The sequence below is a fragment of the Podarcis erhardii genome (genome assembly GCF_964252035.2).
Source record: "Podarcis erhardii genome assembly, chromosome: 7".
Classification (NCBI taxonomy): domain Eukaryota; kingdom Metazoa; phylum Chordata; class Lepidosauria; order Squamata; family Lacertidae; genus Podarcis; species Podarcis erhardii.
The window spans coordinates 65345776-65373069 of NC_138511.1; the positions used below are offsets into that span (position 1 = coordinate 65345776).

Here is a 27294-nt window from a genome sequence, read left to right on the forward strand (position 1 = left end):
TGGGATGCCTCATGCAGCAAAACCTCTTGGGCCAGCCTGGAGAGAAGTTGAATTTGTGGTTCTGCAGCAGGGGTGGGGGACCGCAGTCCTAGGGGCCCACTGTGGCTCTCAAATACCCTCCGTTTGGCCCTCAGAACTCTTCCCAGGCCCCACCCATCACTAGTCCTGCTTCACACCCCTCTTTGAGTGTTTTTGTTTGGCTGCAGTATGTCCTTGAACTCTGATAATGCCTCCTGCTTGCTTGGAGGGCAGAGAAAGGTGAGTGAATGTGAGTAGAAACCACCCAACCATACGAATGCAAAATTTACACTCATTGCTCCACCTGCTTTGGCATGTGGCCCCCGAAAGGTTGCCCAGAAGAGAATGTGGCTCTTGAGCTGAAACTGGGCTAGAAATGCAAGTCCTATGAATAAATGCCATATTTTTTCACTTGGTCTGATGGTCACTCTGAACACTGTGCCCTCCTTTCCTCTAGAGGAGTGTAAGCACATGGCTGCTTAGGATAGGGTCTGCTGCCCTCTCTGCTGCCCCTGGATAAAAACAGGAGAGTCCTGCTGGATCAGGCTGAAGGTCCAACTACTCCAGGGCTGTACAGGGTTACATGATCTCACCCCTGGGTGAATTTCAAAGCCCTCTGCAAGCAGCCTTTATTAGTTAGTTAGCCAAGGGTCAGGAAGCCCCAAATTCCATTTGACCCTCTGACTGCTCATTAAACTATGTTAAGAATAGAACCCTACAAAATCCAGATCCTATGTATCTGAGCAACTGTGATATTATAATATGCCAAAGCTGTGGGGTAGTGCCTGCAAACCAACCAACCAAGATCTTGCTAGAAATATTTGGTGGCAGTTAAGCCTGATTAAATTAACAACCATGCTAAAAGAATAGTGACAACTATCAAAGGCAATTAGATAAATGGAGTCTGTTAACAATTCATGTGAAAAGAGAATTAGGAATATCAAGTGTTGGTGTAGATTATTTATTTTTATAAGTCCCAACAGTGTAAAACAAGTGAGAGAACATATGTTTGAGTCTATGTTTTACGATACTGTAATATAGCTGTATTATGAAATGGTTTGGGCATTTGAATTGTTATACATATTAAAATAAATATGGAAAAAACAACCCCTTCTAAACATTGCAAATGAACATTGCAAATGAAAATAAATTATAATAAAGATCTGTTAAAAGCAGCAGAATTTCCAGGAAAAAAACAAGTTTTTATTTTATTTTATTATGTATTTTATTAAAGATTTTATTGGTTTACAAAAGTATGTGCAATCTCTCTCTCTCTCTCTCCCTCTCTCCCTCTCTCTCTCTCTCTCCCTCTCTTTTCCAAGTAACATTTTTTACAGATTAGTTTCATTTGCTGAGACATTAGGAAGAAAAGGGGGAAAGGGGGGGGGAGGTGAGTGTGGGTGGGGTCGGGTGGTGATGTTTCTATTATACTTAATATATATGGGGTTCCAAGTTTTTATTTTAAGAATACCTCACAATAGACCTCACATACCACACCCCTAGCTGGCGATGGGAGAAAAAATTGTTCAGTTTGCACACAAAGGCAAACCTACCTAATCCACACTTTTTGAAACAATAGGGAACCAAAAAACCAGCCATCCTCCAGCCAGACAATGTGTACAAAAATGTACATTCTAGGGCACAATGTACATAAAAATGCACGTATTAGTGACAATGACATACAAAAATGCATTATAGTAGGGAAGGTTGCTTTGCAACTATTATGCAAATTGCATAGAAAAATGTATATATTTAGAGAAATCAGCAATCAAATGCTGGTGAATTTTCATGAGGCTTTTAAAAACGGATTGCAAACTGATGCGATGTGGAAATGCAGAGAATTGAACTTAAGTCTGGAAAAACAAGAACCTGAGAGGAACTGAAGCTGACAGAGTCACTCATCCCTACCCATAGGACAGGTAATCCCCAGGCAATCATTTGTCAGAAAGCAAACATCTACAAAAAACACTGTTTAAATTTTAACGGGATACACTGTTTAACTTTAAAGACCCACAACTTATTCTTAATATTGCTATAAGCCCCCCGCCGCCGCCGCTGCATCACCCTCTTCTGTGGCACACACATTCACTCCTGGAAAAATGGGGTTTTACTCCCATTAAATATTCATCAAGCTTTTCTTTTGCATTTTTCATTCAGTGAGTGGTTTGCCAACTCATGTGGTTGGAGTCACCATTTGCCTGAGGGGGGGAGTTTATTTGACTAAAACATCACACACACACACACACACACACACACACACACACACGACTCTTTGATCACTTATGAGATGTTCTTCCTTGGTCCTTCATGCACCATCACCAGGTGACACGAAATGAGATTATATTGTCACACAAAGTGCATGAGCAGCAAAAAGAAACTAGAGCTAGATCTTTCTGATTCATTTCCTCTCTTTATAGCTAACTACTGAATGACTTTTCTTATGAATGACTTACTTTAAGACTGCTACGAACAATAGCATTTTGTAGAACACCCTCCCCCCCTTATGCCTTCAAGATATACCATATCAGTCACTTTAAGAATAATAATATTACTGGATGTGGGTGGGGGTGGCTGTGTCTTTGCTTAGACTTGCCTAGACTTGGTTACAAGTTCAGTTGCAGTAGGTGAGTAGGATATGGAGATTAGAGGGCTATGCCAAAGGCTTAAAATGCATGTGTAGATGTGATGTGAATGCCCAGGTCCATTGAGGCTGATACAAAGACCATTTATGCTACCAGGGAGATGCTGTAGCTCAGTGGTAGAGAATGGGATCACTCTCTCGTGTGCAAGATTAGCTCTGTTGATGCTTCCAAGTTGCCAGGAGATGCCATGAATAATTGAGTAAGCTGGAGGGCAAAAGTAACCTTAAGCAGGTAATGGGGCGGAGGGCCTGAGGGGTCCATTTCAATCAAACCATCCTCATTCTGAAGTCTGGCTGATCATTTTTCTGTGTAGGGATTGGGAGCAGAACAGGCATAATTTGCACCAAGGCTGGATACTCTGGGTAATGGTTACTTGTGTGTGAATGTGATATGTCTGTCTGTGGAATGAAGACCAGGGCATAACTTGAGCTGAGGCTCAGTCTTGAAACTTGTTTTGCACACCATAGCGCCATCTCTTTAAATTGGTCCTCCTTGTCATTCGTAGCAGTTTCATGCCAAAGCTACTTTTGGTAGGGTATTAAGAGTGCAGGCCTAGAAGAAGTGGATACAGGGATAAACTGGGAAGTGATATGCAGTAGTTTCAGTTACTCCTGCTTAGGTTTGGTTTACAGTCTCAGTTGCTGTGAGGCATGTGGGTTGTCCTAAAAGCCAAAATGGGTCCAACTGCATTTCATAACTCTGCTTTTGCAGAATGTGCACAACAACTTTTCCATGACACAAGCTTCAGAATGCCTGCCTTGCAAAAATCCTCACTGTGAACAACTCCCACCTGGAAATCTATGTCCCCACTGTGAGATGATGTGCGGATCCAGAATTGGCCTCCATAGCCACCCATCAACACACTGTTAAGTCCAGGGGTCGGCAAGGTTTACCTCACCTGGGCCGGTTCACTCCAGCGAAGATCCCTCCATGGGCCGGATTGTGCGTGCGTGTGAGCATGTGTGAGCGCAATTTCCGGCGTCGGCGTCTGCACAGACGCAATTTCCAGTGTTGGTGTTGGTGCAGACACGATTTATGGCACCGCAGAAGCAAGTCCCCGCACCACGCTGTGCCGGTTTAGCGCAGCGCGCGGGGAACTTGCTGGGCGGGCAGCTTGGTTCGGGGGTGGTTCAGGGACCAATTAAACGACCCCCATGAGCCACTTGTGGCCCATGGGCCTTAGGTTGCCTACCCCGGTTAAGACCATATTCATGGAAGGCAGTCTTACTCAGCTACAAGTGATTGCCAAAGAGAGAAGACCTTGCAAAATTACCTCTTTGCCCTCTTCTTCCATTTATCAGAGAACCGTGAACCATTACAAAGTTAGATAGTTAAGCTGAGGTTTGAGAACCAGCGTTGGTACCTATTTATATTTTTGATAGCTCTTTATCACCTGCCCTGAGTCGCTGTTATTAAAATGGGGCAAATCAGAACCCCAAAATATTTTTGAATTAAAATATGCCAAGTATTGTGAACACTTGCTCAGTTGAGACTCCAATGGACAGCTCTAGTGGGTCAACTGTGCTCCCCCACAATGATTTGCAGCTCTCTGTGGGATTCCCAGATACCTATTATTTGCATATTTTCCCTACTTCTGTGGGAAACTGGCAGCTAAGGTCCACCCCACCCAAACCCATCAAACGTGAAGGGGAGAGGATGCTTCCATCTTTTCACTGCCTCTTCTCTTTGATTCAGGGGTGTGTGTGTGTTGGAGTTGACAGATCTTCTAGTGTGTTTTTGCCAGCCAGACATGCCCCACAGCTCTTCTGAGACTCCCTCACCACGTGAAAAGCCTTGTATGCTTTTGCATTTAACTCAGCAAGAAGTAAAAGCAATGAGAGGGAAGAGAGACAAATTGAGGCAATAAAGAGAGGCTGAAGAAAGAAGAGGGGAAGAAAATACTGGTGGGGTAGCAGGCTGGGGTGCAGACCTTTGCTTGTGTGGAGACACAAGAAAGCATGTTGTTTCCCCCTGCTATGTAGAAAGGCTGGCCCTGGCCTTGCTTACAATGAAAAGCAGACAAAGAGAATGAAGAGAGAACAATGCAGGGGGCTGCAGAAAGGAGAGACCAGAAGTGGCACAGAGAGGGGGGGGGGGAAGGCAGCTAGCGGATGGCAGCTGGAAGGCAGTGATGGCCACCAGCTTCAATGGCTTTAAAAGAAGACTAGACAAATTCATGGAGAGGCCTGATGACTGCTGCTGGCCATTATAGCTAACTTCTGTCTCCATGGTCAGAGAAGCAGTATGTTCCTGAATGCCAGTTGCCAGGAATCATAAGGTGCTGGTAGTAGTAGCGGGGTATAAATAATAATCAGGGAGCTCTTTGTATTTTCTTTTGTTAATGGGTGAAAACAAAGACCCTTGATTAAAATGGAAGTCGAGGGAGTGCTGGAAACTGTGGTGCAGCTAACTAGTGATTTGCTCCTCTGAGGAGAAATATGCAAAAGAAGGCCTTGGTGTGAGTCGTGATCCCCTGGTTGTAGGCCTAGCCTGTGACATCACTTCGAAATGCTGCGTTGAAGACAGCCATCTTTGTGTTTTTTTGAATTCTGCTATTATGAGCTCACTTGTGGAGGGCCTGGCAGCGAACGCTGCAGCTGGAAATGTCAACTCCGTTACTGTCAAGAGAGACAAGAGTCCCAAATGCTGTAGACAATGCAATGTTGGCAGATGGGGACAGGAAGACTAGATAGGAGGGAGAGAGAAGGGGAGAGAGGCATTTGCCAAAGAATTACCTCATGCCAGTTCTCTCTCTCTCTCTCTCTCTCTCTCCAAGCCTCAGTTTCATTTGGCTCAGGATATTTAGGGAGCAAAATACCCCATGGGATTATTCTTGAGAAGTATTTTATATAGTAATTTAAAAAAAATGTTTACAGACCACACTGTTATTCAAAAAATGCAGCAAGGTGGTACCTATACAACACAGAAAATTACAGCAATCAATAAGAACAACATCTAGAAATACCGGTTGGGGAAAACAAATTTCACATTTCAAAGGCCTGACTGAATAACCTAGTTTTCAGGTGACACCTAAAACAATGGTTCCCAAACTCCTCATATAGCTTGCAGGCCACTTAAAAATTGTTGAGGGTCTTACAGGACTACTGAATTTGTCTCCATTGCTGTAGCAATTGTAATGTGCTGTGCTATAGGCTACACTATTTTAAATGGCATTTTAATTGCTTCTTTTATTTCTTACATGGTATTTTATTACAATTTGAATTCAATAGAATTCAGATTTTAAGTGTTCTTCAGAGACAAGCCTATGAACCAGCCGAATGAAGCTTGCAGACCATCAGAGGTCCCCAGATTATAATTTGGCCTGTATGAAAGGCTAGACAATTCCTGCTGAGCCTCTATTGGCAGGGAGTTCCACAGGGCAGGGCTGGCTTTCCACATTCAAGGCTCAGTTCCTAGTCAAGGCTGATTGAACTTCAGGGGTATGCAGGGTTTATTCCAAGCTCCACCCCCCCTTAAAGACATTGTTAAATTTTTCACAAAAGGCAAAATCCCACAAAATGGGAGTGGTAACTTGTGAAGGATAAGAGCCTAAAACTGAGGACTGTCCATGGTAAATACAGAGACTGGCAGCATTGCAGAGGCATTTGCAACAGACTTGGGCCTGAAGGGGCACAGCAAGATGGGAGAAGCTCAGCATGTCGTATAAGCCTATATGCCTCCTTCACATTTAATGCAAAGATTTCCCAGACAAATTATTCAGGAAAGACAGTGGGATTTGCTAGGGGAAGAGGCAGGCCTGCATTAATGCTTCCATCAGCTGGGAGCTCCTGCTGGGCCTTGATGCCAGGGCCCCATGCCCCTAAAGAACAATACTCTCTTTGTGTCTACATCTCCTTGAGTACAATAGGTTGCTGAGCCGAAAAACACATGTTTAACTCTGCCTTGCTCCCTGTGGGAAGCAACAATGGCATCAACGCTTTCCCCAGCATGGTGCCTACTGGATACTGTTGGACTCCTACTCCCATCAGCCCTAGCCAGCAAAGCCAAAGATCTGGGATAATGGAAGTTGTAGTTCACATAATATAGAGGTCATCAGGTTGGGGAAGGCTGCTCTAAGGATAGCCATATTTGTCAGTGGTGCAGCACTGATAGTTCAAAGTCCAGCTGCAATGAAAACTCATTTATTTGCTTGCAGTCTTTGTTCATGGAATTCAGGAGCTTCAACATGAATAAGTACTTGTATTATGAATGCTGCCAGGTCAAAGATTTATTGACCCTTCTTGGAGAGGGGGCCTTGCGCCCTTTGAGATAATAAAAATATGAGATGAACCCTGCTGGAAACAAGGGCCCACCTACTCCAGCATTTTGTTTCATAGTAGCCAACCAGATGCCTATGAAGTGAAGCCCTCAAGTAGGATGTGAGTACAACAGTGCTTCCTACACTTGTGATTCCCAGCAAGTAGTATTCAGAGGCGCACTTCCTATGAAAGTGGAGGCAGAACCAGTGGGTTTGACTCCTTAGACCATATCCGTATCAAGATCTAGACTTGTGAGCCGAATTTGACAGGTGGCTGGGGCCCTGCGCTGAAATTAAGGGCTTATTAAATGTCTGCCTGGCACAAGACATTTTGCTGCCTAAGGCAAGGACAAGATGGTGCCATTCCATCTATACACTTGGAACAATGTCCTCCACTGCACCTCAGGGCACCAGGCTGTTTAGGGGTGTATGAGAGGCTGTCCTCTAACAGTAAGGAATACCGTAAGCAACAGCAGGCTTGGAAGAAATGGCTGTTGGGGGAGGCACCATCATTGCCCTCAATCATATACCACCTGAGGCGTTTACTTCACTCTGCCTAATGGTAGAGCCTGCTCTGCATAGGCCTACAGCTGTGGGGCAGAGCCTGGAGATTTGACTTCTGTGGAAGGCCTGAGCCTCTAGAACACCAGAGATTCTAGCAGACTATTCTTAACTTCTGCCCAATCCTGGCCGAGATCACACTTGAAATCTAGATTCCACATTTTTGTTAAGTTTCATGTTGGAGAAAGTCAGCACTGCCCGCCCTCCCCCATGCTGCTGCTTTAGAGTGCAAGGGCTGGAGAGTGGATCTGTTGAAAAAGAAAAGGTCAGGCTGATAACAAGAAAAGAGCTCAGCGGATGTCAGAGAAAGTGGGTGGAGAGCTTATACAGCTGGCCAGAAATAATCTGGCTGGTAGCCACTTGGTATGCCAACACTAAATAGATCGTTCTTAAAAGCAGGGAAATAATTCAGAGTGTATATACACCTGCCTGTTAACATGTATGTGGGTCACACTGATCCTATTTTTCAGTGTGTGCTTTTGTCCACTTTTTTCTCACTTGTGCACTTTCAATTGAACTCCAGTTCAATGGTTCCTGTTCACACTAGTGGGTGGTGCATGATGGGATGTATCGCGCTGGCTGTTGTTTGCTCCCCACAACTAGTATTTCTCAGCTTTCCCTGAGTCCTGGGAAGTTGAGGTACATTGTGAGTATGCACATACTGTAGGTATTTCTCTGCCTGTCCACAGGGCCTTTTAAAATAAGTATTTTGATTGAAATAGAAGTTTCACAACTCAAGAGTTGATTGCCAAAATGTGGAGAACTGAACTTAAGCTTAGAAAAATGAGAAATAGCAAGAAACTGAAACTGACAGTCACCCATCCCTAACTTTCAGTATAGGGTTGTGAACGAAAAGCAGTTACTGTTTTGCTACTGAGTCCAGCACTAATCAAATTAGATTGCATAGGGAAGGATTTGCTCATCTCACAGGTATTACAGCAGCTGCTCTGAGCAATTTTCAACCTCAAATCCTGCTGTGGGATGAAGGAGACACAGGAGGAAGTTGGTTTCCTGCCCGCCTTCTTTCCAAGCACAGACCCATGCGGTGGCTGGTCGCAGACATTAGGTCATTGGGCACTGCACCAGCCGGCTTGCTCTGGCGGTCTATGCTTGTTCCTCCCTTATGTAGGGAAATAAAAGATTTTGCTTTTATTCAAAATAGAAAAGCAAAAGTCATACTCCCAAATTAGCACTGGGTGCGGTATCAGCATGGTTCATGAGAATGGGTTGAGATGCTAAGGCTTAATACTGCTATGGTTAAATTTGCTAGCAGATTTATAAGGTTTGTGGGATGACATCCATGAACAGTCAGGAGGCAGCGAGTGAACATCAAAGATGGAATGGGACACTATAGTGGTTGCAAGTCAATCAAAATATTATTTGTCACTCATATGTGATCCTACTCCCTCTGAAATTGCATCCAAACTGACACAAATAATTGTATTCAATCTTAGTTATGCTCAAGTAGGCTAAATAGAGTGGAATTAATGTACCTTAATAAAGAAACAATTCATCATCATCATTATTAAATTTGTATACTGCCCTTTATCTGAATATCCCAAAGCGGATGTCAAGTTTCACAAATGCGCCATGTTTCTTTCTTCCTAATGCAAAAGATTACTGTCTTAAACACCCATGTCCTACTCTGAGGTCTAAGTTCCAGAGATGCTGGAGTGGTGGCTGAACCCTTCAGAATGATAGCATTTGCAGATCAAGCTGAGAACAAGGCTTTTCGAAAAGAAAGAAGGAAAGAAAAAGGACAGCATTCTACCAGGGAAAAAGTACCAGAAAATAGGGATTGTGCCTGGAAAATCGGAACAGCTGGAGCATGTGCATGCAGCTGTATTTGCTAAACATAACTCACAATTATCTTTAAAAACCTATTCTACACTTAGGGCATAGTCCTGTCCTTAAGGCAGAGGTTTTCAACCTTTTTGAGTCCATGGCTCCCTTGACCAACTACATTCTTTCTTCGGCACCCCTGTGGGGCTCAGGAGTCCAGTTATGTCACCACTTGCCTGCAGAGCTGGCAGCCTCTCACCCTTTTTCAAACATCCTCCCTTGTGGAGTATTCCCTCAGCCTCCCTCCACCCTCTCCTTGGGAGTACTCTGGGCAGCTGCCCCTGGTCTCTGAGCTGCCCCCTTCCTGCCCCAAAGGGAGGTACGGTGCTACCTCTGGTTACAAACGTTTCAGGTTATGAGTTCCAAGCTCCGCTAACCTGGAAGTAGCTGCTTCTGGTTGCAAACTTTGCCCCAGGATGCGAATGGAAATCGTGCGCAGCGGGAGGCCCCATTAACAAAAGCACATTTCAGGATAAGAACGGTTTCACTGTACCCCCTCAGGCTGTCCCGCTGGGGCCTGGGAAGCACATATTGGACAGCCCCAGAGGCACCATGGGGAGCTTGTAGCCAGGGCTGCTGCAACAAACAGCTTTGCAAGCCTTTGGGAAGCAGAGAGGTGAGAAGGCATCAGAGGAGGAAGGGAAGAGGGACCATCTTCAAGGCATCCCAGGGTGCCACGGCACACTGGTTGAAAACCACTTGCCTTAAAGTGTTTTTTATTAATTAGTATACCACCCTATACCTTCAGGTATGCTGGCTGAAGACCATAGCAATGGGGAGGCAGTTGTGTGCTGTCAGATGCTGCTGGAACCCGTTTCCCATCGCCAGGGGCTTTGGGATGCTTTGCGGGTAGCAATTCATGAAATAAATAGTAACAATAACAACGGTCTTAAGTCTATGAAAGCTTATGCACGAATAAATTTGTTAAGAGGCCACAAGGTTCTATGGTTTTTGCTGCAAATGACTGGCGCAGCTATATCCCTGGAAATGGTTTGATTTTGTGGATTTGTTATTTTTGTTAATCCTTTAATTTGATACTGATTCTGTGCCAAGTTATACATTAAAACGGAAGGGTATGAATAGACAAACACGTGGACTAGAAACTTGTTCCTGAGTTTCATGCAAGGAGACCTTCACTCGCACCACAGCCCTCGCTCCTTCGCATCGTACCCCGCCCCCTTTCACCAGCCAAGACAAACGCTCCCCCTGCTCAGCAGCGCGCGCGCACCACAAAGTCAAGCCACACCCCCTCTTTCCCCTCGCCTGGGTTTAGTCGGGGAGTCTCCCCACTACAGTCACGCCCCCTCTTGCCCCTAAAACACGCCCACCCTGCTCTGGCCACACCCACGTCCATAGGATCATAAGGTGCTTCTCTCTCGTCAGAGTCCCGCCTCTTTGCCGCCGGGGGCGGGTTGATGTCCTAAGCCACGCCTCCTTCACCGCACAGGCCCCGCCCTGGCACCCGACAAATATTATTAGGCGGCGTCTTCCCAACCTTCATCCGTCGCTGTATGTTTCCTCGCTTGCTCCCTGCACCCCTCCCGGCGGTCTGCCACGCCCCTTTCGCGGCTCAATCCCCGCCCCTTCGTATAAATAGGCGGCGTCTCTCGAAACGGCTCCTCAGTCGCGGTCCCGCCTTGTTCGACGGCGCTGAAGCCCGGGAGGCAGGGAGAGAGAGAGAGAGAGAAAGAGCGGAATCCGCGGGGCGCTCCCTCCCTCCCTCGCAGTCGCCGGCGCGCTCGCACAAGCCGTGAGGGGAGCCAGACGGGCAGGCGAGCGAAGGACCGGCTGAGTGAGTGAAGGGAGGAGTTTTCTCGCTTGCTCGCAGGGCGTCGCCGCCGGTCAGTCTCCACGCAGAGCGGGTGGCCGAGCGAAGAGGACAGAGCATGGCGCTCTCGGTGCCGGTCAACGGGGTGAAGGAAGAGGGCGACAAGCAGCCTCTCATCGAGCTCTTCGTCAAGGTAAAAGGTGCTCCTTGGGGGTGGTGTGCTTCCCTCCCCCTGCAGCCTTTATTAAGCAGCCCCCCCCTCAGGTAGTGTGTGGTTCATCCCTGCTCCTTATTGAGGGAGTCGACTTGACTCGCCTTACTCCACATCGCCATGATATTTCTCATGCACACTTCTGGGTCCACTCTATTATTATTTAATAATCCCGGGGGACTCTCAAAGCGGCTTACAAAACATTATGGCAGTAGAAGCCGCATGCAAATTTGGGGCCTGGGAACAGAAATAGCGCGAGGTGCCTCGGATGTGTCATTTCTTGCTCTCATCCTTGGTCTTAACCTTCAGCTTCTACATACTCGGCGAAAGAGCCCATTGAAGATCTCTGAGGCAAGGGAGTGGGGGCTGAGCAGCTGGCTTTTAGTCCCTGGTGGGGGCCGCTCCCTCTCTTTTCCTCGTTGAGGGAGTCGACTTTGCTTTCTGCAATACCCCGCAGCAGTTCTCAATCTCAGCATTTCCCTATGGCGTTCCCTCTCCAGGAGAGGCTGCTGGGCTGTGTCCAGAACTGGAGTTTGGGGAGGGACAGTCTGGTTCTGTGCGTGGGTATTTGGAAATAATTCCCAGTGAACTCAGCGGGACTTAACTTCCAAGGAAGTGTTCAGTGTTTTGAGTATAAGACAAGGAAATTGTGTAAGTAGCAAAACAATGTGTGTTGTATGGACAGATTCTCCTCGCCCTTCCACACAGTCATCTCTTCCTTTCTGTGCCTTTAAACCTGTTGGCTAGATATAGCTTATTCCATACTTTATTATAGAAATGAATACTCTAGAACTTCATAAATAGCATGGGTACTGATCAGCCTGACACTGACTTCTCATATCCCTCTTTCTCTGTGGGTTCTGCTGCACATTCTTCATAAAAATACAATTCTGTCGTGCAATTTGTCAGTTTGGTGATGGGGTCAGAAAGCTTTTCCCCTGCAGGTCTTTTGATTTTGTGACATGCTGGAGTCCTTACATCCCAACATTCCTCAGCTAATCCTTAGTTGTCTTCCAGTCTAACCCATATATCCCCTGAAGGTTGTCTATACAGTGGTACCTCTGGTTACGTACTTAATTCGTTCTGGAGGTCCGTACTTAACCTGCAACTGTTCTTAACCTGAAGACCACTTTAGCTAATGTGGCCTCCTGCTGCCGCTGCGGCGCGATTTCTGTTCTCATTCTGAAGCGCATGTAACCCGAGGTATCACTGTACTTGGTTTGTATATTCAGTCCCCTTTCCTTGTTGGATTTTGGGCACCCTTCGCATCATACATGATGATCTCCAATTTGAAGATCCTATTGTCTTGTTAGCTTTTTCACAGAGGGAGGTCCCGCCCCCCTGCAGCTAGCCCGTCCAGGCACTTCCCTACCTACCTCTTTTCAAAGATTCTGTAGCTGTAGACTTAGGAACCAGCTAAATCACATACGTCATAATCTGCAAACTACTTCTTCCATTTTTTATGATGTGTTGATCACTATGTGCAGTATTCTGAAAGAGACTCCTGTGTTGCAAAGTTAAGTTATAGATGCGAATCTTCCTCCTTTCCATTCAGTTTCACTCTTCGGTTCATTTCCCTATAACAAATTAATAGTGGACATCATTTCAGAGAGGATAAAGACTTGTTTCCATAAATAAAAATATAAACATTTCTGGTTTCCAGTAGGGTTGAGAGTACACCAAATGATATATAAAAATGGCCTTTGGGGGAGTGTGCTTTGGTCTCAACCTTGCCTTGTTCGGTTTTACCAGATACTCTGGCCTTAACATTCACTAAAACGTTTTAATTATGAGAAGTGTATTTTTCAAAGCAAGAGCTGTTTCTATGTGCTCCAATAATAAAATCTTCCTGTTTTCTGCATTCTTCCCTGCTTCTGTAATACTCATTCTTAGCTCCCTCTCACTCAGAGCAGAAGTCTTGGGTTGGGAATAAGAGGTGGCAACTTGACTGAATCTGGATGAAGTCATTTTCTTTTGAAATACTACTTCATACAAGCTATGAATAGTCCATTACTCAATTGCTGTTGGAGATAGTGTAAAAAGTGTTTGCTTGATTTCTTGCTTCTACTTCTGCAATGCTGTTTTTTTTTGGGGGGGGGGAATAAGGAGCTACATGGGATCATTTTAAAAGGCATGGTTCTTTTTAAATATGAAGACACATATTTTGGAGTTTTGAAAGCTTTTGACTTGTAAACAAGAGCCTTATCACACAATCAGTTCCACACCCATATTGTCATCGGGGATGTACCAGCCCTGAGGAATCCAGGGACTGGAGGATCACATCTTTTACATCCCTTCTATTGTGGAAAAGTGATAATGTATTGAAAACAGGAATATCCTCTCATTAGCCTTCTTTAACTACATGTCTAGGCTCGTCTCATGACTTTTCAGGGGCTGGGCAATGATTTTTAAAATTTGAATAGAACGTTGTGAAAGCAGCTTTGATCATACTAGCTATGAGAAGAGTCAGCTGGAGGAATGAGTGTTCTCATAACTTCCAATAAGCTATGAATTGTCGGAATCTTCTGTCACACATTACCCGGACTGGCCCATATGAAGAATTTGGCAATGACTGTATTCGGATTGATGCAAATCTTAGCTTAAGGTTGGAAATGCATTAGTTTAATGCAGCTGCTTTACTTTTCTCTCTTGCATGAATGTGGAAACAAGCCAAGAATTCCGTTGACCACAGCTTCCTGGTGCATCTGAACTAGTAACCAGGGTTTATAGCTTCCAAACAGGCCAGAATAAGGAGCCATGGTTTAAAGTTGGCTTCCATATTTTGGATTGTTGGAAGCCATTGTCCATAGTTCCTGGTTCAGATACATCAGGAAGCTATGGTTAATAGAGGCTTCCTGGTTTCCTTACTTGCATAAGGAGGAGCAAATGGCTATGTCTGGATGCTATGTCTGGACCCAATAGTAGTCATTACATCAGGCTGTAGCAGAGGAGGGAGGAGAAGCGAGTCAGGGCCACTACATCAGTGCAGCTCAGAGACCAGCAGCTTCTGGCACCTGTGTCTCATCTCCTTGAATTAACAAACAGCTGGTCATTAGAACAACTTGTAACTAAGAACATGAAAACAAGCAAATTCAGATTTCATCCTCCCAATCCATTTTCTCTTTGTGTTGATCATTTCAAGCTTGAATACATTTTAATGGTTTATAAGCTGCTCTGCTAGCCTCTGGCTGAGGAGTAGTATAAAACATTTTTGAAATAAATGAAATTTGTGCATATCTTTGTTTATTAAGCTGAGACATGATTGTTCAAATGTAGCCATTCGAGTGTTCAAAGGAAAATTGTTACAAGTATTCTAAGCCAAGTTCAAGATCAACATAATTATACATGTATACAATGCATGGATTGAATCTATCCTAAGCAAACAGTTTATTTCATTGGGAATCTGTACTAATACCTATGTTTAAATGCCTGTATCAGTGTGATCGGCACACAAAGAACAGCAGCAGACAGGCTTAAACTCGGGAATGAACACGTTAAGTAAACCTTGAACAGAATTTATAAAAAGCTGGTCTACAAACCAACTAGATTTTTTTAGTGGATTATATCTCTAGGGGACCAAAACAGATGGAAGTTGCTAGTTTCCAACAAAGTGGTTAAGCATAATCATTGCAATTTCTGTAGTGCCTCTGAAAGAAAAATATTTACACTGGTGCTGCTATAATTCATGGCCTCTTCCTGCTCTAAACCATGTTTGCAAAGCAAACTAGATACATAGTTGAAATGCAGCATTGCTTATAGCACTTATGTTGGTGGTCTGCGGTAATTAATAACTTAAGTTTGTGCCTTCAGTCAGTGACTCTGGTCTGCCTGAAGTCCATGTTAACTTGCAGTGCAAATATTTGCATCTTAGTGCTGATTAAACAGAAGCAGTTAATAGATTTCATTCCCTAAGAGCTTCCTAGCAAAAGCGCATGTATAATTGATAAAGCAGAGTTGCTTCCAATGTCTAGCAGGGATATTTAAAACACCTAAATAGAACCTTGTAGAATTAAAGGCTTGCATATAATGAATATGCGGCAAATATTTTCCTGTAGCATGTTGCTGAAAAGCTAAATTCCAGTATTGCCCTTAATAAGCACTGTGCAGCCTGGATGGCTATTGTCCATATTACAACCTTGTGAAGGTAGATCATTCTCTAATCCAGGAGAATACCAAAGGGTCTAATAAATTCTTGGCTGAACAGATTTAAGTGGAAGTCCAAATCACTGTTCACCACATAAGAGAGCAATCCTGGGCCCCTCAATAGGCAGGCAGCACAAAAGTCTCTGGGTTGCCCAGGAATAGTATAAATGCAGGAACCTCTGCCTGCTACTGTTCAGGTTCCACCTTCCACACTTGTGAGCTGAAGAGCCTACTCCCCTAATTAAAATTTGAGTATGGCCACTCAAGGCCCTGGGCTTGATGCTTCTCACTCCCAAATATGTGACAACCTGCTTGTGTTTCCTAACCATTTCTCAGTCAGGTAAAGCGTTTTTATTATTACAAGATTATGCTTTAGTGAGAGAGTTGCACCTGGCATGAGGACGGTGCCTAATGGGATTATTTTGATGGCAAGCCAGACCTCTTGATAAGATTATCTTCTGACAGCAATGCTAGAAATGAAAACACACTGCTTATTTCCTCTCTTGGTGTTTCTTCCATGATTCTGGGATTTATTGTTATAACAAATGCAATTGGTAATATATTGGAGAATTGGAGAATATATTGTTATGTTGAAGTTCAAAAGAAGGTACAATTTATGAAGGATTTGGACCTCAGTGGGCACAGCTGCAAGTAGCTGGCTAGGTCAAGTGCCATTATCCAGACAAGGGGAGAAAATACAGCTCTGTTCTGTCAGTCATGCAGGTACACTTGGTTGGTGTCATCTGGTATTTGGTATTGACATTTCAGCCACACATCAGTATCAGCAGAAACTGTAGGAAAGAACCCAACTTCTCACATACGTCCCAGATTTAGCCTACCTTGATTTCAGCAAGGCATTTGACAAGGTGCCCCATGATATTCTTGTAAAGAAGCTGGTAAAATGCGGTCTTGACTATGCTACCACTCAGTGGATTTGTAACTGGCTGGCTGACCGAACCCAAAGGGTGCTCATCAATGGTTCCTCTTCATCCTGGAGAAGAGTGACTAGTGGGGTGCCACAGGGTTCTGTCTTGGGCCCAGTCTTATTCAACATCTTTATCAACGACTTGGATGATGGACTCAAGGGCATCCTGATCAAATTTGCAGATGACACCAAACTGGGAGGGGTGGCTAACACCCCAGAGGACAGGATCACACTTCAAAACGACCTTGACAGATTAGAGAACTGGGCCAAAACAAACAAGATGAATTTTAACAGGGAGAAATGTAAAGTATTGCACTTGGGCAAAAAAAATGAGAGGCACAAATACAAGATGGGTGACACCTGGCTTGAGAGCAGTACATGTGAAAAGGATCTAGGAGTCTTGGTTGACCACAAACTTGACATGAGCCAACAGCGTGACACGGCAGCTAAAAAAGCCAATGCAATTCTGGGCTGCATCAATAGGAGTATAGCATCTAGATCAAGGGAAGTAATAGTGCCACTGTATTCTGCTCTGGTCAGACCTCACCTGGAGTACTGTGTCCAGTTCTGGGCACCACAGTTCAAGAAGGACACTGACAAACTGGAACGTGTCCAGAGGAGGGCAACCAAAATGGTCAAAGGCCTGGAAACGATGCCTTATGAGGAACGGCTAAGGGAGCTGGGCATGTTTAGCCTGGAGAAGAGGAGGTTAAGGGGTGATATGATAGTCATGTTCAAATATATAAAAGGATGTCACATAGAGGAGGGAGAAAGGTTGTTTTCTGCTGCTCCAGAGAAGCGGACACAGAGCAATGGATCCAAACTACAAGAAAGAAGATTCCACTTAAACATTAGGAAGAACTTCCTGACAGTAAGAGCTGTTCGACAGTGGAATTTGCTGCCCAGGAGTGTGGTGGAGTCTCCTTCTTTGGAGGTCTTTAAGCAGAGGCTTGACAACCATATGTCAGGAGTGCTCTGATGGTGTTTCCTGCTTGGCAGGGGGTTGGACTCGATGGCCCTTGTGGTTTCTTCCAACTCTATGATTCTATGAAGGTGGGCAAAAGTGCTGCTCTGTTTTGAAGGAATGTCCAGAGTGCCATATGTGATGCTTGTACAAATGTCAGTGGCAGGATTTGTCTATTCGCTCCTGCATAAAGTCTTTATTTTTGGTGGGCATCCCAGATGTGGAGAACCTCTGCAAAGTCACTCATGAGTAGTTCCATTAACTTCCGTAAGTCTTAACATACACCTGAGCTATGTAGAAAGGTCTCCTGATTGGTTTGCACACATCTATATGCATATAACTTACTTCTGAAGTATGCAGCCGATAGTACATTATGTTTGTACCAAGCTTCTACAACTGTGATCTTTTTCTGACTGTGTAGATCATGGCTTAAGCACTATTTGCCAAGGTTGGCTTATGCCCTTGCTTTGTCTTGCAGATGTCAAGGAAAGGGTAAGTTTTGCCAGTGAGTATACATTAGAAGTGGCAGCAAACACAGTTTGGGCAGGCTGGAAACTTACTTGGCTGTTCATCTTATGTGAATTGATGAAAAGTGGAGCACTTGTATAAACTGACTGGCTCTTCTTTGAAAAGTGAGCAGGAGAGCCCATGGCACCAGCTAATCTTTGTGGGCAGCTTGAGATAGTATTGGTATACTAAATAGTCATAGTTGAGAAGGTACTGTCACCTGAAGTGCCTCAAGTTCCAGGTCAGGACTTCTGGAGGAGGGAGCCAGGCTTTTAAGGTCTGGCTTGGAATTTTTTCACCTTTTGACATCCATTCCTGACTTTGATGGAGGAAAAGCCTATTACACTTTGCTCACCTGCAGCATCTAAATTAGTCATGACTGAAGCTATTCATTATCTGAGTGTCTTCAGCGAACAAGGCTTGGATTTGTGAGGCTCTCTGGTTGCACTTGTTTGGTGTTTATAAAGCAATACATCTAGCAATACAATACTGTCATAGTGAAGTTACCATACAGGAGGTGACTGGAAACAGAATAACATGGCTTGTCCTTATCTCCATAACCCAGTCCTTGCAGAAACAGCAAGTACCAGATCCTGTATAAAGCATGTAAATGTTTGAGAAGACTGCTTATTCACAATAGTTTGCATTTTGAGTGCTAAGCTGTAGTTTCCTTTATGAAGAACCTGGTATTAAATTATAAAACCGTATAAGTTATAAGCATGTGATGTCTTATTTCCAGGTTACCTGAAAGTTGACTTGTAGCTTATGTCTTTCAGTACTCTTGTGTAAGAATTTCTATTTGCAGAGTAGCTGTGTCTAGTCTCTTGCAGGAAAAAAGAACAGTGACTTATGACACCTTTAAAGACTTAAGCGTTGGAACCCATGGTGTCAAAATCAGTGGAACAGGCTTCTTCCTACATATCAGAACTTCCCCACCCTGTCTTTCCTTGGTGTGCCACCCAAATTCTTCTTGAAGAGTTAGAGGATCCTCTAGAACAGATTTGGATTGAGGAAAGGAAGAGGAAGTTTCAGTGTATGGGGGAAAGTTCCCTCACATAGTTTTGGATACTGTCCCAAGACATCTAATCCATAAACATTTATGCTACAATAAATTTGTTCCTCTTCATTTTGGTGCAATAATTTCAGGTGCTTGTGAAACCTTTTAGTTGCCCTAGTTTGTTCTTGCCAGCCTGAAAATGCAACAAATGACTAAGTTTATTCAAATCAGCCATAAAACTACGTAAGTTTCCTTTAGATAGTAGGTTTTTTGGTGTTTTTGTGTATGATCTGTTTGATATGAGCTGACAGTAGTACTTCAGCAAATTCAAAGAGCTTGTGAAGCTGCGAAGAGTTGCTTTGGTCTTGGTATATCCTGCTTTAGTGTTCCTATTTATAGTAGCTTTGTTAATGCAACTGAGGACTCTGTCATAAGCAATTGTTTTTACAGGGCTTTGAAGATGAAGACAATGTTTTCATAGAAAGGGTTAGTTTACCTTTTGTTTGCGGTGCAAATATATTAGACTTGTGCAAATATATTAGTAAAACAATACAAATGAATAGTATTTAGGTGTATGTCATTAACATATATAACCAGTATAGTTTTGATGAGAGCTGACCTACAGTGGTTTGTTTATATCTGGTTTCACAAAATAGTGCCCTGAAGCAGCTTAATAATACGATACAAAATCATGCAGTATCAAATAAAAACTAGACTGCAGCATAAGACAAACTCCAGTAGCTAATGAAAACAATTGCTTACATTTCCATCAAGGAGGGAAAGCTATCTTTAAAAGGAAACCCTGAACCAGGAATGAGGAACCTGCAGCCCTCCAGATGTTGCTGCACTCTAATTCCCAACAGTTCCAGGCAGCACAGCCAGTGGTCAGGAATTATAGGAGCTATGATCCAATAATATCTGGAGGGCCACAGGTTCACCACCCCTAGTTTTAAGCCATCTCCCCAAATGCATGTAAAGAGCTAGCAAGCTTTGGTAAGGAGTCCAGGGCTGTCATGAAGAAGGCCTTAGATTGAGTAGCCCATAGTGGTGCCTCTGTCAAATCTCAGTGCACAGTAGGGTGCATATAGGAGGATATATCATTTGCTGTATTCATAGTAAGCAGGACTGCAATGGGTTTTAAAGATCAAAGACAGCACTTTGACTTGCCTGGAAACATAGTGGTGTTCTCTCCCATTGAAACCAAAGGAGCTTAAGTGATTAACTTTGGCTGGGTCATGCCCTTACATTACTATGTCAAAATGTCTTGTGAAACTAAATAAACCTTTACACTTTCTGATATGTGCTTATGAGGTTAGAACAGATGCATTTTGATGGCATTTTATTATAGTCAGTCTTCATGTTTGTATTTAAATTTTCAAGCTTCTTTTAATAATTGAGGGCTAGAGAACATGAACTTTAAGAGCCCTGTGTGCTACACAGAAATGCAGAGAGGGTGTGTTTGGATTCTGATGGTGCATTTTGTCTATTGTTCCCCAGTCGAATGCCCTGCTCAACCAAAGAGTAACTTGTGAAAACAGCATTACTTCTCATGACTGCAGGCAGTTGGAGCCTAGGGAAAACAAACTTCCTAAGTCAGTGACTTAATTATAATATGTCGTCCAAGTAGACAGTTCTGTTTTTATTGTGGAGCTGCCTCTGTTCAACTGCTGACCTGGAAATGAGTTTCTTAACCGTATGATTGCCCAGGAGAACTTTGTAGTAGTCTCATTAATTGATTGTAAGAAATTACATTGAGTTTCCAATTTCAACCCTAAGCATAAATCAGACTCACAGTTAATTACAACTTTCTGCAGTTCTTCTCCCTAAAGTCATCATTTAATCTTTCCATTGTTGGCTAAACAAAGGGCAAGGAGGTTTCTTTACTCGGAGAAAGGAAGTAGTGGTATGTCCTGGACTTGACATCCATATTAGGCATAAACTAAATATAGGCGTAGAACTCAGGAGTGAAGTCACATCTGTGAATTTTCAAGACTGCAATGAGATCAGCCACAGTTGTTGGATGGCCTTCTGCCTCTTTCCTCTCCTACTTGAATGCTTTTCTCTTGCCATTAATGTCCACTAGTTTGTTGCATACTTTGTGGGTTTATTTTAAATAAACAAAAGTAGTTTAAAATACTGAATTCTGCTAAAAATAAAGCTGAGCCAAACATGGCTTTAAAGTGTCTAGAACACTTTTCACTGTACAAAGCTTTACAGTTGTGAAGCTAAATAGGTCAGGTTGATATACTGTCTTGCCAAAGGCCACCCAATGAACCTTGTCACTTTGTTGATTTAAGTTTGGGAGTCCTGTGCTGCTGTGTACTGTTAGCTATTTTTCTGGTGCAAGAGAAGTGTCTTTAGAGGCAGAAGTCTTTACCTTCCTTAGCAAAAATCTGTCTGTATTCTTTTAGCTTCTAATGGAAATGGTATGCAGGTTTTTTCTACATATAAAAAACATGAATACACTCATGCTCCTTTTCAAAAGTACTGTTGGCATTCAGATGGGTGCTACTGATAGGTGTTTGTAGCAGTTGCACCAATATATGGGCACATCTGTTGCTGCAGTACTGATTAACACATCTGCATTTTCTTAGTTTTTCTAAAGTAGTGCTTTGACATATTGAACTGTTCTGACTAGGCACTGTATCCTAGGCGCAGAATGCACAGTGAATATGAATACTTGAGGCTGTGATGGTTCAAGAGAACTGCCTTTGGGTATCTCAGAATATTTTTTTCTGTACAGAGCTTTGCATCTAAACTAATTCATGAAAGGTATACCATACTACAGTGGTACCTCAGGTTATATACGCTTCAGGTTACAGACCCTGCTAACCCAGAAATAGTGCTTCAGGTTAAGAACTTTGCTTCAGGATGAGAACAGAAATCGTGCTCCAGCTGCGCAGCGGCAGCAGGACGCCCCATTAGCTAAAGTGGTGCTTCAGGTTAAGAACAGTTTCAGGTTAAGAATGGACCTCTGGAACGAATTAAGTACTTAACCCGAGGTACCACTGTATTCTGTATTAGGTAAAACACATGAAATAACTAAAACTCAATGCCTTAAATGTTTTAAGACTATATTTTACTTGTCTTTTTTCCTACCACCCATATTGATTCCAGGGATAGCATACTACTCACAAAAGAATTAAATACAATAGGCAGACATCAGTAAAATGATAATTAAAAGTGTTACGCTGAAACTGAGTTCAGATTTTCTCTGCCAATTTCTCCCTAGATAGCTGCTGGATGAAATCCTTTATTTTTATAGCTCATCCCTCCAAAGTCATGGGAAATGTTTCTGTTATCTGGTGGAAGTCACTTTCTTAAGTTGCTAATTTTAATTTAGCTCTGATTTTTGTCCTGTCTTCACCAAGGGTGAACTAAGGATAACATGTTGGACCTAATAACAACCAGTTTGTCTTTAAAGGTTCAAACTAGATACTGTAATGGCATTATGTTACTGCCAGTTTTATTTTCAATTCTTTTCCTAATGATCTCTAGCATGGAATTTGCCTTTTTCACAACTGCCACACACTGGGTTGACATCTTCATCGAGATGTCTGCTTAAAACATAAAAGACTCCTGTTGAAACTAATTTTCAGTCTAAAGTTGGTTTTAGTTTAAATTCTGTATACCCACATACTTACATTTTCATGAGTTTGCAGTAAATTAATAATGTATTGTCATGTCTAGCTTTGGCCTAAGCAAATGACTCTCCCAAGAGCCGTAAACCAGATTGATCTGCTTATAGGTTCCGTAATAGTTTAGCATTCTAAATTATTCTTTGTTCATATAAAAAGATTGTAGAAGACCTTCACAAAAGATGTTCTGATATTAAGAAAGCTACAAGGCTGTATGAATAATTGGCTGTATTAATAATTCCCCCTCCCCAATGCCCAGTGGTTCAGGGTAGTGGGAGGAAATTTTCCTTCTCTTCCAATATGGAATTGTAAGCTTCTCTTGCATTTGCAGTGAGTCCTTGGAGGGGAGGGGGTTGTGCTGCTGCCAAAGCACATACTGTACTGTGCTAACTAGCTCAAAGGAGCAAAGTTCTTGGACAATAGCTCTTCAGAGCCCTTGGTAATGTGTAACATTGAATCCAAAGTAGCTCTTAAATATAAAGCAAATTTGACAGCAGACAACCATTTTGGCAATTTCATAATCTTTCCACTTGGAACACTGCAGTGTTTGAACTTGAGCTTGGTAACATAAAAGGAGTCTAGACAACTGTTTCATTATACTGCAGAAATGTAGCTCTTCATGGCAGTCAAAAGCCAGATATACTCTGAGGCATTGTGGGACTTCTGCAATGGTGGTAGACTGTGCTGTTGCCATTTAGGTAGGATTATGGAGCGTTGATACTCATAACCACCTTGTGAGCTACTTTAGACATGAAAGGTATTTGCTAAAGGCCATTCAGTAAGCTTCAAGGCTGAGCTGGAAATATGAGCTCAGGTCCCCACCAACAAACAGGACTCTGGGTACATCCTGGATGGATGTACCTAGGATGAAGCTTACTATAAGCATTTGTATATCACTTAGTAAAAAATGTTTTCCAGTGTGCCCCACAAAGAGAAACTATAAAACATTCCCTGCTCTCAGGCTTGCAGCCATGATGCAGAAGGAAAAGGGATTGCGAGGGAGGAGGGAAAAAGCAAGCTCAGGCACTTGTTCTTAGTCAAAGCTCTAGTAAGGACAAGGTGGAATGTAAACAGTTCAAAGGAGAGGAAGAGCCAGAAGTTGCTGGGGTCTCAGCAGAGCTGATGGTTGTAGTAACCACCCCTGCAAATTACTGCATCATACCTATTATCTAGTGTATTTAGTAAACATTGTTAACCTGTTCTGTCGATAAAGCTTTGGGGCTTCTATGAAGTGGTGTTCAGTGTTAAACTACTTATTATCTAGCCTGTGCATAGCACTTCAGATGTTGTCAAAGTGAAGTTTTAGAAGTGTTACTGTAGAATTTAGATTGTAATATTGTAGGTATACTCCCCCTAGCTCCCTTTTGATACAGGATATCATACAAAATTGAGCCCAAACACCAATTGAAATGGATCTAAAAAAACCAGTTTCATCTCAGAGTGTGTGGAGCTGGCTTGAACCCACCCACCCAATAACCTTTCCCAGGAAAGGGACATTAGTGACTGGTATGATTGTCAGATATTCCAGATCCATGGAGGATTTCTGAAGGAGAAGTCTTCCCACTGACTCTTTCAGTGCCCTTTCCAATGAGGCATTAATAATCTCTCTGGCCCAACTGTTTATTCCCTTCCTGCTTAATTTTACCAGTCATGAGGGCAAAGAGCAAGAATGCAAGGGGTTTCCTGCATGTATTCAGGTACCTTGTTGATATCCTTAATATGTACTAGCTGAAACTAATTTAACAATACTGGATCAGAAAGTACTTTCTTGTTGACGGCTGTACTATTCATGGTTTTGCTTCTATAGGTTAATTTATTCTCCTAAGTTGCTTTGAGACTTTTTTGGGGTAGATAGTGATGGATTATGTAATAATATAAATATATTTTATTTTACATACTTTTGTTTTTAGAGAAATTCAGAACAGCAGTGGCTCATAAAAGAGGGTGCGGCAGTGCTGCATTTGAGTTGTGGTTGAAGCAAGGTGAGGTCAGAGGGCCTCAGGGCTGGCACCTGTGCTGGGAGGATGCAATATGCCTCCTTCGTGAGCCACGAGCAAGCTTTTCAATAAATAAATAAATAAATAAATAAATAAATAAATAAATAGCTGATTTTCTCTTGAGACATAATGCCAGATGTTGAAGAATCTCTGTCCAGGAAGGCTCTTGTTGGTTTTTGAAGGGCTGTTAGTTGTGCACTGTAGGAGAGCTAGCTGTCTTTCCTAAAGAGGGTTTCCATTGCATTTAACATTTTCTCCCAGTAATTGTATTTCTGTCATGAAAGTGCACTCCATACAACAAGTCTAGGGCAGCCACGAGTGCTCATCAGAATCTTCCACCAACCTAATGAGTTTAAATAAAGATAATATGGTGCAAAATATCTCAGCAGTTTTGTATATTTCCCTCTACCAAGAATACAAGCAGATATAGCCTCATTCCCCCCTTCCCCCCCGACTGGAAATGCTAGCTTGGTATAGCGTAATAGTTTTGAGAGCAGTATCACACAGCTGGGAGTAAATGACTACTTCCTGCAAATGTTATTTTAATAGATATCCCTTCTATCTGAAATGTGTGCCATAAACATATAGCTGATTGTGTATACACCAAATATATATTTTTAAAAAGCTAAAGGAGAAACTGGGGCTCAGTTCTTTCATGTAGATGCATGTAACATTACCCAATAGCTCTTTTTAAAACAGGAAAAGCCACTTCCAGAGGAGTGGCAGGAGGAGGGTTCGCTTTCTTTGTCCTCTTTCCTCCCATCCCCATTCCAAATGTCACTTCTCAGCCCCTGTGGCTTTTTGAAAACGTGGGTCCCAATTGCCTCCATATAAATGACCTTTCATGTTGCTGTTCTTTTTAACGGGTTGTTTGTGTGCCTGTGTGCAGTGTCTACTTGGGTCTTGATACACAGGTTGATTTGGCCAAGCAGTATGTTAGATGTATGATATTGTGTGTCTATTGCTGTAAGTTCTCTTTGCATAATGTGGATAAATGGGAACTCTCCAATGAGATGGATTTGCACAGAGCTGAACCTTGGCAGGCAATCTTTCTGATGTTGTAAAGTATCCATGCAGCTTGCCATCTGTTTCGCTATAAGGACTGGACCTCTGTTCTTCTAACCTTCAGCTTCCATCTTTCACATTTCAGCAGAGTTCTTGGATGCTTTCAGGAGTATTGACCTCATCTGTCATGAACTTGCACTTTTGTCCTTTTAAAGGGTCTATTGACTCTTTGACTGTTTGGAAGAAATGAGATAGATGGAAGCAATTAGTCTCTTGAAAGCTTGGTGTGACACACTGGCTGCAGAACTGAATAGTGGAACTTGGCACCATCAATAGGTTTTGAGAATCTAAAAATCCATGGTATGAACAAGTGGCAAGAAGTGCATACTAATGATCAAGAATAGGCGTAGGATTGAAACTTAATAGACCGAAGTTGCTGCAGTCTTATCTAGTGAATTTTACTTCTGTTTATTTGTATTTGACTATAGGGCATGACTAAGGTAACTGAGCAAATGAGCTCTCCACTACCTCATTTGCTTTCACAGTAAGAGGAAAATCTCTTCCATTGCTCTGCAGTGATAATAATTTGCAAAAGTTAAGAGAAAATGCACCAGTCAAAGAGTAAAAAGATTTCTTGTACTTCATGAATTATCAGGCATGTACATGAAACATGCACTACTTTATTACCTGCTTTAAAGCAGGAGCAGAGGGCTGCATGAGACCAGCCCCTGGATAAGTTGCAGTGTTTCTGCCTTATATGGCTAGTGCTCTGTTTGAAACCCTTGATCCCTTTGTGGGATGTGGAGATGATCTTGGCCACAGACACAACCACGCATTGGCATCCTGTTCTACTGAATAGAGCCTAACTGGCTCCCTGTTTTGCCAGTATTGCTTGTCTCCAGTGATTGTGTGACTGGAAGACAGATTGTGCAACCCCTTTTTCTCATTCGCTGCACTCCCAAAAAGCCTCTCCAGGCCTGTGTTGCACAGGCTCCTGAAACTGGGTGGAATAAACCTGTGCAAGCTTTATGCTAAGTCACAGTGCCATGATTTGATGCCACCAGTTAGGAGACATAAAACATAAAATCTAGCACTGGCTTTGCTAACCATATGTCCTGATTGGTTGGTTGCTGAATAGAAAATATTAAAATTGCCAGAGTATCTTCTTCAGTGTGGGTGAGATGCAGTACTTGAGAAATACTTTCCACCCTTTTGTCAAATGACTTGGCACGATTACCCTGCCTTATCAGAAATGCTAAACATTTTATTCTTGTTAAGGCATCATTTCATGGCATTCACATTCTTGGTGAGCTAGCATTTGGAAGTGAGGTGGGTTTTTGATTAGGAAATTCAGGAAATTTCTTCCTGGGTTGAATGAATTTTCCCTGTGATTCTATTTTGTCTCCTTGATGAAGTTGGGAATGCAGAAGAGTTTCTAGGGTAGGGTTTAATTCATCTAGTTAATTGAGCTTTACAGTTTTGTACAATGTAGAATCTTTGAGCTTTCATCACAGCATAAAAGGCAGGACCCTGGCGCAAGGTGGAGGCAACCTGTTTTATTAAATCATCTCTTATTTACAAAAGGTTTAAAATGACTAATAAAGAAAAAACAACATATATGTTGATCTTTAAAATGTAATAACCATAAGAACAGCAGGAAAAAACAGTAAAAGTTCACTAAACTCACTAATATCAGAGACCTTCCAGTGATGACAGTGTTAATATGCTTTCTACACATGATTGTTTGTAAAGTTTCATACTTTTTTAAGTCTCACGTTGCACATCTTAAAAGCAAACACCCAGTGTTAGCGAATTCCC

General features: G+C 42.8%; 1 protein-coding gene across 1 annotated transcript in view; it reads left to right on the forward strand.

The window, feature by feature from the left end:
* Positions 1–10935: 10935 nt before the first annotated feature.
* CLIC4 (chloride intracellular channel 4) overlaps positions 10936–27294 on the forward strand; it is a 47109-nt gene continuing 30750 nt past the window's right edge. The window contains exon 1 of the mRNA XM_081869633.1: positions 10936–11282. Coding sequence (XP_081725759.1) covers positions 11208–11282 — 75 coding nt within the window. The 5' untranslated portion in view covers positions 10936–11207. The remainder of the gene's footprint in view (positions 11283–27294) is intronic.